The 12848-nt window shown below is 41.6% G+C and overlaps 1 protein-coding gene across 2 annotated transcripts; it reads left to right on the top strand.

The window, feature by feature from the left end:
• Positions 1 to 496: 496 nt before the first annotated feature.
• LOC109401430 (ovochymase-2) lies at positions 497 to 6725 on the top strand. Of its 2 annotated transcripts, none has more exons than XM_029856226.2 (5): positions 497 to 1219; positions 2868 to 3170; positions 3242 to 3424; positions 3554 to 3692; positions 3764 to 6725. In XM_029856226.2, exons 1-5 carry the CDS (start codon positions 526 to 528, stop codon positions 4032 to 4034), a joined length of 1590 nt encoding a protein of 529 aa, XP_029712086.2. In that variant the 5' UTR covers positions 497 to 525; the 3' UTR covers positions 4035 to 6725. The 2 variants fall into 2 exon arrangements, with proteins under 2 accessions (XP_029712086.2, XP_019529528.3); XM_019673983.3 differs by having other exon boundaries at positions 3746 to 6725.
• Positions 6726 to 12848: the final 6123 nt, after the last annotated feature.

Here is a 12848-nt window from a genome sequence, read left to right as displayed (position 1 = left end):
TTAAGTTTTGACATGTTTTAGTGTAGTTATGATTTTTTGAAGTTCAAAAATAGTCAAAAAACACAAAATTGATTTGATGCACCTCTTAATTTTAATGGATTTGGCTGAAATTTTGACCAGTTACTTCTTTTAGGATGTCAATCAAAATGTGGGGGTGGACTTGAGAATCAGAGAACATTTTTGAAAAGCTGGACAGGCCTACTGTACATATGCTGCTTGAAATGACAAGGTGTGCTGCATAGTTTCCAACAATTATATTCAATTTGAAAAATAATTTGCTTTTCCATTCCTAAGGCAGCAAAACTATTACAACTTTGTTGTACTTCAAATTGAAAAACATCTTGTTTTACCCGTTATACTAGAACTAGACAATACGAATAACGGTCAGACCATTAATCGTTGTTTTGCTCTGGGATCCATAATCCCATTTGCTTGAACAAAACAATAAATCATGCGTAAATCTGGACTTACTGCCTTCAGCAGTGCATCGTCAACCTTTGTCAAGTTCAGTGCTAGATCGAAGCCATGATTGTAACGTTCAATCAAATCAAAGTATTGTTTCTATCGCTAGCTCTCCCGACTTTAGTGCTATCAATCCAAGTAAAATCGGACCAACATCGATACGCCTGCGGACAACGTCCAATCAACGGCATCGGAGTAATAACTTCCGGGCAGTCAACATGGCCAGGACAGTTCCCGTGGCATGCAGCCCTCTACCGGACAAAAGGCTTGGGAAGCGAGTACATCTGCGGGGGGTTTACCATTGCAGATCGCATTGTCATAACGGCAGCTCATTGCGTCACGGCTCCCAATGGCTATCAGGTTGTTGCAAGTGCTATTTCCGTACGGCTTGGGTTGTACGAACTGTTGAGGATGACCAAAAACACTCAGGAACATCGAGTGGAGAGGGTCTATCGGCATCCTAATTACACCGCCAGCTCATATAAGCATGACATTGCTTTGTTACTGCTCAGAACAGTGATTGAGTTCAACGACTACATTCAGCCAATTTGTTTATGGGATCAGGAGAAATACGGCCCAGGAGAAACGCTTGTTGGTATTGTATCAGGATGGGGAATAACGGAGTACGATACGTTGGCTGATGATCTGAAATCGGCCAGGTTACCTATGGTTAGTCTTTTGGAGTGTCTTGAGAGTGACCGGGACCTATTCTCCCACGCAATCTTCGATGGAATGTTTTGTGCTGGAATTGCAAACAGTAAGCTGAACACGGTTCATATTATACACATAATTGTAGCATGGAATGATAATCGCTTGACATATAGAACATATCTAATTATCTACCTTGTCATCATTTACCTGATTTGAAATGTGTAAATGGCACTTTAATCTGTTTAGATATTTAGCCATAGATTTATAAGTGTTGCTGTTTGTACTAGCAGAGTGGTCTGAAATATGCAAATCTGGATTGTTAAACTTAGCACTCGAAAGGTGGTCCTTGAAAATTTTAGCTTAATCGATACATGAGAAAACCTAACTTCACGAGCTTACAATCATCAACCCTCTTTATTTTTATATCTGGGCACTACAAGGAAGTTTATTGGTATCGTGTAGTATTCTAGCAGAGTAAAACTTCGCACTTTTCGGGTATTCGGTGAAGTGCTACCACCACATTTCAATCACCTTACATCTCAGAGGACAAAGTTCTTTTATCACCAGAAAAAAAACATGTAAAGTACACCGAAGTTATAAAATAGATTTCAACGTATTTTTTTTCCTTCGCTAAAATATTATTTGAATCAAAAACTATGTGCTATGGCGATCAAACAGTTTATCGTCATTAGAAAACATCATGTTAACCCGCTGTTTCATCTTGCCCCACCCGTTTCAACTTGCCCCGGTGTACCTTATGCTTGTGACAATAGCCATGCTTAAAATCTTTAACGATAATTCAATATACCTAGCTTAGCGCGTAGGGTAATTCATGTATTTTGGGCAGGCTGAAGACAACGTTGGAAAAATCATCCCCTAGCTTCCTTAGAAAGTAATTGATTATTTCGCAAAGTTACTAATACGCTTATAATATGACTGTACTTTGCGTTCCTGGTGACAAAAACCTTAACGAAAGCATTTTCAGCTGAGAAAATCACAATTTCCTATCGCCTGTTAGAATTGCTTTTTGGACACCGAATATATGTTTTGGACACCCTCAGGTATATATAATTTGGACAGGGCAATTATCTCAATGTTTAGCCAGGAATAATGCTAAATCATGGAAATAGCATAAATTAACAAACATTTTCTTACGAATAATCAAATTTCTCTGCTTAACAGGCATTTATTTTGATAACTATTACAGTTTTTGTTAAAATCGAGGAAATATTGCCAGACCCATAGAATACGCCTCCAAGTATGCAATTGTGCAGCATCCCAATGTAGTTCGTCAGATGACCAAAATATATTTACAGTAGAAAACTTGTAATGTATTTTGGACACCACCTATTTTAAGCGTTATAGATGAATGTTAAGAGATTGGCTGCCTAATGCTTCTTTATTGAACATTTTTCATTGTAATGAGGCTTTTAAATTTCTTACAATTATAAATTCAACGATTTTGAAGCGAATATTGTATGTGACTGCGAAGTGTATGTCGTCTTGCATACCGGTGCATTTGAGGGGTTTTAGTGAAATAATTTACATTTTCGATCATTTTGAAGTAAATTCTTAATTGTTAAGCGTATTTTCACCGTAAGTCATCAGAATAGGGTCTACTTGATCCAATAATCGATATTGAGAAGTATCTACTTTTATAAGCTCTCCGGAACAAGGCATACAACGCCGTGCCTGTCCAAATTACATACATGTCCAAATTATATTTTTTACCCTATTTTGAATATTTTCTACAGGTACTAATGTTTGCAATGGAGACAGTGGCGGTGCTTTCGCGGTAGACGTCAATGGAACATGGGTTGCACGAGGAATAGTATCCTTCACGGGCCTAAGAGATTCATCGGTAACACTGTGCAAGACGGAAAGCTTAGCCGGTTTTGTCAACATCCCTCGATACGTGGAATGGATTGAGAGGATGGCAAACAAAGATCGCTTCGTGGCAATTGAACCCCCTGAACACAATAGCGGAGAAAAATCCTATTCAGATGCTGTGGTGACACCCACTACGATAGCACCTTCCTACAGCATTAGTGAGAAAAGTATTGAAATCAATCACCATCGTTAGCTAGACGCAATACAAAATATCTAATTTCTCGTTTGAAATGTCTAGAATGTGTCGAATACCACAGCGGCTCGAAGAAGAAATCCCGAGAATTGTCCTATTTGGCATACGTTGCAAGATTTTTTCTATTCATGCGTAAGATTGATTGTTTCGCAGTATTGATAAGCGAGCGATTCCTCCTGGCAAGGGCTGACTGCCATTCACCTAGAACCTCACAATCTACCTATTCAGGTGAGTTTCAAATGTGATGAATGATTATATGCTCCAGATGAACACCGGTTAGCACTACGATAGACAGGAGCAAATAATAGATCGAATATTTTATGTTCGCCACTCCCTCCTTTTCCCCCCAATACGTAGAAGGCGAGCAATTTATTATTGTCGAAATGGAAGGTCGAGCGCTGCAGTACGAAATAGAGACCTTCCACCAGCATCCAGCCTTCGTACGAAATCCAGCCGAAAACAACCTTGCACTAATTGAGCTGAACCGGAACGTATCGTATGGCCGCACTTTGCACACATGTTTAGCATTTTAGTACCAAACCCCTTTAGCTTTCACACTCGTTTCAGGATTTGCAGCAGCCAGTTCGTGTGCCTGTGGAGCCGGGGCGAATTCGGTTTGGGTAAAATATTTCTTTACTCGGCGATGAATGAGACTGGCAAACCACTAATGGATTCGGTAAAATGCTTCAATCAGTTACTGGCGCCATCAGTTATGATAGAGCGAGATTACTATCATTTGGTCGGAATTGTGGTTAACAGCACGTGCGCGACGATAAGATTTATTAAGCTGGAAAAGTTTATCCCGTGGATTGAAAGCATCGTGTGGAAGAGTGGTTGATCAATGGGGTTTTTAGTGTGACGGAGATAAATCTATATTCTGGATTCAGAGAATTTTATTGCTTTTTGCCTTTCTCGTACACTAAGTGTACTGGAAAGGCTATATGTTCACTCCAAAAATGACTTTTTGATAGAAGGCCCGGAGGGTCAAATCACATATACCAATCAACTCAACTCGACGAATTGAGGTGATGTCTGTGTGTGTGTATGTGTGTGCGTGTGTGTGTCTGTATGTGTGTGTACAAAAAAACTCACATCACTTTTTGGCAGTAAACCTCATCCGATTTCAATGTCCGACGGTTCATTCGACGCGGAATCTGGTCCCATTGTTTCCTATTGAAAATGGTTTGGATCGGTTCAGCCGTTCCGGAGATAAGGCCATTTAGGTGTTCCGGAACGGTACCCCAGGAAGGGACCAGATATGAAAATGCATCAAACCTATGCATGCGACACATCAAACCACTGCATTTTCGATAACCTGATGAGCGGTAAGCAGAAAAATAGTCTAAGACCATATCTGAACCGGTAGTGCTACGGAACCGGTTCCGGGTGTCCCGCCGGAAGTGGCAAATATCAAAGTGAATCAAACCCATGCATGAGACACATCAAACCACGGCATTTTCGATAATCTGATGAGCGGTAAGCAGGAAAATAGTCTCAGACCATATCTGAACCGGTAGTGTTCCCGAACCGGTTCTGGGCGTCCCGCTGGAAGTGGCCAAATATACAATTGTAGCAAACCCATGCAAGCGACACATCAAACCACGGCATTTTAGATGACCTGATGGACAACGAGCAGGAAAATCATCTCTGATCATATCTGAACCGGTAGTGTTCCGGAACCGGTTCTAGGCGTTCCACTGGAAGTGGTCAAAAATACAATTGAACCAAACCCATGCATGCGACACATCAAACCACGGCATTTTCGATGACCTGATGGATAATGAGCAGGAAAATCATCTCAGACCATATCTGAACCGGTGGTGTTCCGGAACCGGTTCTAGTCGTCCCGCTGGAAGTGGCCAAATATACAAGTGAATCAAACCCATGCATGCGACACATCAAACCACGGCATTTTCGATAACCTGATGAGCGGTAAGCAGGAAAATAGTCTCAGATCATATCTGAACCGGTAGTGTTCCGAAACCGGTTCTAGGCGTCCCGCTGGAAGTGGCCAAATATACAATTGAACCAAACCCATGCATACGGCACATCAAACCACGGCATTTTCGATGACCTGATGGATAATGAGCAGGAAAACAGTCTCAGATCATATCTAAACCGGTAGTGTTCCGGAACCGGTTCTAGGCGTCCCGCTGGAAGTGGCCAAATATACAATTGAACCAAACCCATGCATACGGCACATCAAACCACGGCATTTTCGATGACCTGATGGATAATGAGCAGGAAAATAGTCTCAGATCATATCTGAACCGGTAGTGTTCCGGAACCGGTTCTAGGCATCCCGCTGGAAGTGGCCAAATATACAATTGAACCAAACCCATACCTGCGACACATCAAACCACGGCATTTTCGATGACCTGATGGACAATGAGCAGGAAAACCATCTCAGACCATATCTGAACCAGTAGCGTTCCGGAACCCGTTCCGGGGTTCCCGCCAAAGTGATTAAATCTGAAAGAGAAACAAACCCGTACATGCGTCACATCAAATAGCGGCTTTTTAGATTACCTAATGAACGGCCAGCAAGTGTTTCGGAATCGGTTTTGAGTGGCCGGAAAAGGCCAAATGTAAAAGTAAACCAAATCCAGGCATGTGACCCATCAAATCGTGGCCGTTGCGATTACCTGATGAACAGTAAATAGCCTTACGTCACACTAAAGACAACTGGTAGTGTTCCGGAATTGGTTCCGAGAGTTCCGTCGAAATTGTCAAACCCTGCATGTGACACCTTCAATTTGCAGCGTTTTTGGTTAACCGATGAGCAGTTAAAAAGACAATAATGTTAGACCACATTTGGTTCAGCCGGTAGTTACCCGGAATCAGATCCGGGTAGTAAAATGTAAAATTTAACCAAACCCATGGATGCGGTACATCAAATCACGACCAGTCTTGTAAACATTCGACACTTTTTACTACCTTCATTTCGTTGCCGCAGTCGAGTTTCAGTCGGCTTTGTTACATTCGTGCGCTATCGTTACCTCTTACCTACACACAATACGAGCAGTAGAACGAAGATCAGTAAACATAAGAAAGGGCCAAATCAATGTCATCTGACACGATGACATGTGTCTAATTCTAGCTTCACGCATAGATTTTCAGCCAATTCCGATTATGAATGTTAATATTAGTTTATTATTGCATGTTGCATTGAATACTACACAGATGGGCAACATAGCTCTTATTATGGAAGAAGACAGGAATAACAAAAGCCGAACCGTCTCCCGAAGCCGCTATCGTGGTGAAGTGCATTCGTTTGACATTTTTGTTTCGAACAGTAGTTTGATTGCTAATGTTGCGAATGTCGGAGACAAAGGAGGCCGAATATCAACGAAAAGGTTCAAATGACTGTGATCTCTAACAAGACTGATCACGACTTATCGACAACCTGATGGGAAAATAGGGTCAGACCACATTTGATTCCCGGTAGTGTTGTGGGTTCAGCTGTGGCTTCGAAAGTGGTTAGAAGTAAAAGTGAAGCAAACCCATTCATGCGATATATCAAATCGCGGTAATTAGATAAAGGTGAATAAATAGCAATAAAATATTCTCAGACCATAATTGGAACAACCGATAGTGTTATGGTCCATGACTCATGGAATCAGATCCGGCTATCCCACCGGAAATTACCAAATATAAAAATGAACCAAACCCATACACACGACACATCAGATCGCAGATTTTTTGATAATCTAATGAACGGTTAGCAAGAAAATAGCCTTAGATTACTTTAGAGACTAGCTGTTGTGTAGCAGAACCAACGTTCATGTGAAAAATCAAATCGTGGCTTTGTTTAATGGCCTGATTAACATTAGGTATGAACAACAGTGACGAATAGGTCTAAGTTCTCATATATGAGAACAAAATATAGACAAAACTAAAGCGATCTCATCAAATCGTACCATTTCAGATTCCTAAGGTGTAAATTTATAGCCATTCTACGTTGAATGGAAAAATAAGAATTTGATCGCGTTAACAGAAGAAGGTGGCTGTTTTAAGGAATTTTGAGCTCTAAAACTATGTAAAGTAAATGTATTTGGTATGGGAAATATGTTCGGAGTCCACCAGGGTATCCAAGATAGCGGTCCAAAGTCCAAGATAATGGCCCAGTATTCAAGTTAGTGCCATTTTGTATGAAAATATGTCCAGAATTCAAAATTTGTAATCAGAAAACCCAAGCTGTGCGCTGTTTCACAAGGTCTGCAATATGACTATAGTTTGAATGGGGAAGAATGCCGGTCTTCGTCCAAAACTGGTAACCAGAAAATCATAAACGACATGCCAAAATTCAATACGGCGACTATTTTATGTACTAATTTTAGGTACGAAGTCTAAAAATGAATACCAGAACATCCAAGATGGTGTCTCAATGTTCAAGATGGCGGTTAGTTTAGTTGGGGTAGAAATCAATTGATGACCGGAAAATCTAAAATTACGTTTCAAAATTTTGCGGCTTCATGACACTTGTTTGGTTTGAGTTTTGGAACGTTGTCTTATATTTTCTGAATATTGGATGTTATGCTAATATAAAATGTATCCATATTGAGTAGATTTAGCAAGCAGTTTTCATTTTGTATTTATGTCAATTTCATCAGCATGTCGCTCGAGTTTTGTTGAACGGATATTTTAAAGCACGAGAAAGGCACCATCACCGCTAGGTGGATTAATTAGGGTTTTTTTCAAGGTTGTTAATCGATAAATTATCGTCGATAATTTAACGCCAACTATGACCTCGTTGACAGTTTTTCGATAATTCGACGTTAACGATAAATAGTGCGTTACATTAACGTTATCGTTATCGCGCCTTCGATAATTTATCGAAAATTATCGAGTTAACTGTTGAATGTCAAGAGAAAAAAAATCGTTTGAGTGGAGATTTTGTACTCTTCCCGTCCGTGTGTGTGATTAAAGTATGAACATGTTGGGTATTTTTTTTTTAAGATTAACTTAAATTATATGCATCGCAACCTAGGTATTACGAGTAAAATGTAACAACCAGGGAAAAAATCTCTAGCTTAACCCTAAAAGGGATACCTGGGGTCCAATGGACCCCAGGCGCCTTTTAGAGCTCGTTTTTGATGGAACACACTCAGCGAGGTGATGAAACTGAGCCCATGGAGGTATCCCTTTTAGGATTAATACTGTGATGAACAGGAACCGGTAGGATTCTCGAAGGAATTTTTACAAAAATGCTTGGTCAGATGAAACATTTGGAAAAATGTCAAATGGAACCGTGGTTAGAGGAATAGTTGGGGTCCTGGAACTTCCGATAAATGCGAAGAATAACTGAAAAAAATACGTTACAACTTTTGCGATAGAATTCCTAGCAAAATACTCGGAATCTCTGGCGTGATTTTCGAAGGAATCTTCAGAGGAATTCTCGAAGCAATCAATGTAGAATTTATTTTGGATGACGCAAATTGTGAATGGAACCCCAGACATGGTCCCCGTAGGAATAGCGCGGAATTGGGATTTTCGAAGGACTCATCGGAGGAATTTCCGATGCAATCTCTGTGGAATTTATCGATGGAACTCCTGGCAGGATCCCCGTAAGACGAGCGAGAAATTCCTGGTAGAACCCCTGGGGGATTAACGCGGAATGTTCAATGAAATCCCTTTTAGAATTATCGCTCGAATCCCTAAACGTCCGAACCGTCCAAACAGCTATGTAAATGTCAAACGTTTTCGACCAAGATTGCTATGATCGAAACTTCCAAAGTTAACTTCAGTTAACTTACGTTGAATTATCGAACGCCGATGAATCCTGCGATAATTTATCATCATCGCAGTGGGCGATAACGTTGAACTTGATTATCGTTATCGCCGATAACGATAATTTATCGATTAACAACCTTGGTTTTTTTCTCGTGGAGTCAAATATACGAATTTGAATAATTATAATTCCTTATTAATGTCAATGTGTGGAACGTGTGCGACCGTGTGATGATAGTGCCATATCTTTGTACGTTAGACTTCCTAATCAATCCTTCGAGTGTCATGTTCAACAGCAAGTCTAAAAAAGCACCATCCTTGTTCAATCCTTCGAAGGTCACAAACGAGGTAGACACTTTATCTGCAATTCTGCATTACTAATATTTGATATTTATTCATCCAGTATTGTGCTACTTTCAGTCCTGAGCACCCACGGTTATGCCGAGGGCCGAATTGAAAGGCCTCCTCCATCCTGGGCGATTGCCCACCATCGCCTTGACCTGTGGCCGAATCATACTTCTGTCGACTTCTTTTATTTCGTTGTTGAGGCTGCGCCCGCCATGAGCCTCTGTGTCTGCCTCTGCTGCGATGTCCTGCCCAGACAACCAGGAATCGCATAACGATGTACGCTGTACATCGTATAAAGTTCTATTTTAACTCACTATCGCATATATGTACGACTGAGAAACAATTTTCATCGCATATGATGTTATTTTTTGATCTTACTGCGATGAATCTGGTAGAATCATATAAGAGTGCAAATGAACTTTCATAATGTATAACTACATCGTAGTAAATGATATTCTGATGTTTTATTGCGACGAACTTTACTTATTCGCAAAAAAAAGTTCGAGCGGACTCGCAAAGTGTCAATTGAATTTGCATAATTGCGCACTGCGATGATTATACGACTCCTCTTGGTACTTTTCTTATAATGTCAGTGAAACTCGCATTGGTGTACAAACAAAATCGCAGAAAAGTAAAAATAAACTCAATGAAATGTGTATATAAACTCGCATAAGCTAGAATCGTTAACGTTGGTATATTGCGATGTGATAAGTTATAACAATGAAAGAGGTGCTGTTGGAGTGCCAAAAAGCTACAAGCAAGTTAACAGTCATAATTATGGTAACAAAACAAGTTATATCGTCATCATTTTTGTTCTAATGATCAGATAACTTATAATGGGTGTGCTAGCAAGAGAGAGGTAGTGATAAGTGTGCGGAAAATCACGTTTCGTCATTTTGAGCTCCGGATAGTGCAGGGAAAGTAAGTGCATTCCAACACTGAGGTGAGTAGAAGGTAATGACATTTAATCAGTATGATTCATAAGCAGTGTTTGGTGTTCAGTGTGAAGTGTGGATCGAAAATCCAAAACTTCTTAGTTCGATACTGAGGTGGAAAAAATTGTTTTTTTTTTCGAATATTATTAAGTCGCATAAAATGCTATATTACATGGCAATAGTGCACACCATGCATCGCATAAGATATCGCCTGAAGTCATATAGCGTTATTATTTTTCCGTCAATGCGCGTAGAGCGCCTCCACTTTTATACGCATAAGGCACTTTTACTGCATCTCATGCGATGTAACTTTACCGCATAAAAGTACGTATAACATGAACATAAACTTCATTATACGTGTAAATTGGTTGTCTGGGTGCTGGGTTCCAATCTAACACTCGGTTGCCAATTCCGTTTCCGCCCCTGCGTAGAGTGTGTCCGACCACTTTCGCTCCCGAATTTCTGTCACTATCGGCTTTTGATGATATGGACCATGGAGCTCCACGTTGGAGATCTAATTGTGAGACCAACATGCACGAATTATATACCGCAGACATCTATTGAGGAAGACATAGCCTAGCCGTTGAGTGTTCTCCACTGATACACACCAAGTTTCACTGGCGTACAGCAGCACAGCTTTCACGTTAAAGTTGAAAATGCGGATTTGGGTGCGTCTTCTAGTCTGGCTGTTTTTCCATCCATACATTTAAACTCCCAAAAGCAGCTCTGGCCTTCTCGATCCGTGCACCTATGTCGATCTTGGTGCCGCCATCGGCCGTCATATGGCTAACAAGATATTGGAAGCTTTCAACATTCTCCACTGCTTGCCCAGCTACCGTAATGCTGGACGGGTTAGCCTTGTTTCCATCTAGCGATTTGGTCTTGTTGGCGTTGATGGAAAGACCTGCCGCTGTGGAGCGATTGGCAAGATCATCGAGCTTACTCTGCATATCAGAGCGCCGTTGAGCTAGGAGAGCAACGTCATCAGCCAATTCAAAGTCATTTAGGCGTTCCATGGTAATGGACTGCCACAGCATCCCACGTTTTGGTTCAGATCAATCACACCTACCAGCTCCTGTATCCGGTTAAGGGTCAGTTTGCAGAGGACTTTGAGAACGATACACAGTAACGTGATGCCAACGTTCATCTTAGTCCCACTAAAGCGACATAAGACATCGTAGAAGAGATAAATGTCGCTGGTATTTGCGGTGTTCTCGCCAAATAGCGCTGACGGGCTATGGCTTTGGCTCCTCGTATTATCACTCGCTCTATCGCGGCGTTTCTTCGCTCCTCTATCTCCCTCCAGGTGTCATCTGTGATCCACTGCTCGCTCTGGATGCGTAGCTCACCCAAATTATTGTCTCCAGTAACGATGAGGGTGTTCTTGATGGCGCTCCATCTGCTATGCTTCCACCTTCCGGAATATCCGCCGCTCCTCGACGAAGGACCTTTCCATCGCAGCGTCTTCCAGTCGGCGTATGTTGAATCGGCGCCCGATTCTCGGATGATCGGATGCAATGTCGGCGCTACGTTTGTTCCTCACATCAATCAGGCTCCGTTTCCATTTTCGGCTGATGCAGATGTGATCGATTTGATTTTCCATGGAGCCAAAACGGGAAACACAAAACTATGCAAACAGCTCTTCGTTCTCGCTCATTTCTCCGAGACAATGACGTCCCTTGACTTGCTTATAGTCTTAGTTGTCGGAACCAACCTTCACGTTGAAGTCGCCCATGAAGATCATGATATCACCTTTTGGAATCTCATCCACGACAGTATTCAGTTGGCTGTGAAAGTTCTTATTGTCTTTGGATCATGGTAAGATTTCGAATCAGTGTTCTGAATCTGGCAACAGTTATCCTCTCATTATTCACTGGTTCCCACTTCATGAGCGGAACCCAACTCCACGGTGACGAGGAGCGTGTTCGCCTCGTAGGCCAGAGTATAGCAGAATTTATCCCGAAGTCAATCTGTGTTCTCCAAAGTTCGGCCAACGGACTTCGCTCAGTCCTAGGATTTCAAGCTTTATAGGGCATGCGTATAAGGCTAGTTGTGCCAGTTTACCGTGTTGGGCTAGGGATAATACATTCCAATTTCCAATTCTTGTCCGTTGTTTCGCGCAGAAAAGTCGTTGCCTTTGAATTAGTTTGTAATCTTACATTTCCGGTTTCTGTAGAGATTTTTAGGTTGCGAGAACAGTAGATTGTTGGCCTATCCACCGTTGTGAGGCTGCCACCTTAGGTATAGCTTCCGGTGGAGAAGCATTACATACTCTGCCGCTGGATGCCAGAACAGACGTTGTTTCAGCCGCATCTCCTTGGTTAACAGACGCTCGGGACGTACCTCCTCAATCTAGCTGAAGCCAGAAGAACAACAGAGCCGAGGCTGCACTACCAGCTAAGCACACAACTCTCAGCTGGCGGTCTTTATCATCATTTGACCCGTGAAAACATGAGATAGGAAATTGTGAAGACCTGAGCTATGTTGGACGCTCCTCGCCGACTCACCATTTTGCAGCCTTTAATGACCAACAGCATTCACAGAAACAAGCGTTGATACTTTTATTTCATCGCCGACGTTTCGATCCGCGGGTTTGGATCTTCTTCAGAGCCTCTGGTTTACTGTTCCGTTTTATTATA

This window comes from Aedes albopictus, chromosome 2, assembly GCF_035046485.1.
Source record: "Aedes albopictus strain Foshan chromosome 2, AalbF5, whole genome shotgun sequence".
In the NCBI taxonomy this organism is placed as follows: domain Eukaryota; kingdom Metazoa; phylum Arthropoda; class Insecta; order Diptera; family Culicidae; genus Aedes; species Aedes albopictus.
This window is presented reverse-complemented; position numbering and strand designations above follow the sequence as displayed.

What these genes read in the sequence shown, in the direction of transcription:
- LOC109401430 (XM_019673983.3), top strand. Translation starts at nt 526, where the DNA reads ATGATTGTAACGTTCAATCAAATCAAAGTATTGTTTCTATCGCTAGCT. An exon ending in CTCACAATCTACCTATTCAG is followed by an intron (nt 3,425 to 3,553) that starts GTGAGTTTCAAA and finishes CCCAATACGTAG; the next exon opens with AAGGCGAGCAATTTATTATT. An exon ending in GAGCTGAACCGGAACGTATC is followed by an intron (nt 3,693 to 3,745) that starts GTATGGCCGCAC and finishes AAACCCCTTTAG; the next exon opens with CTTTCACACTCGTTTCAGGA.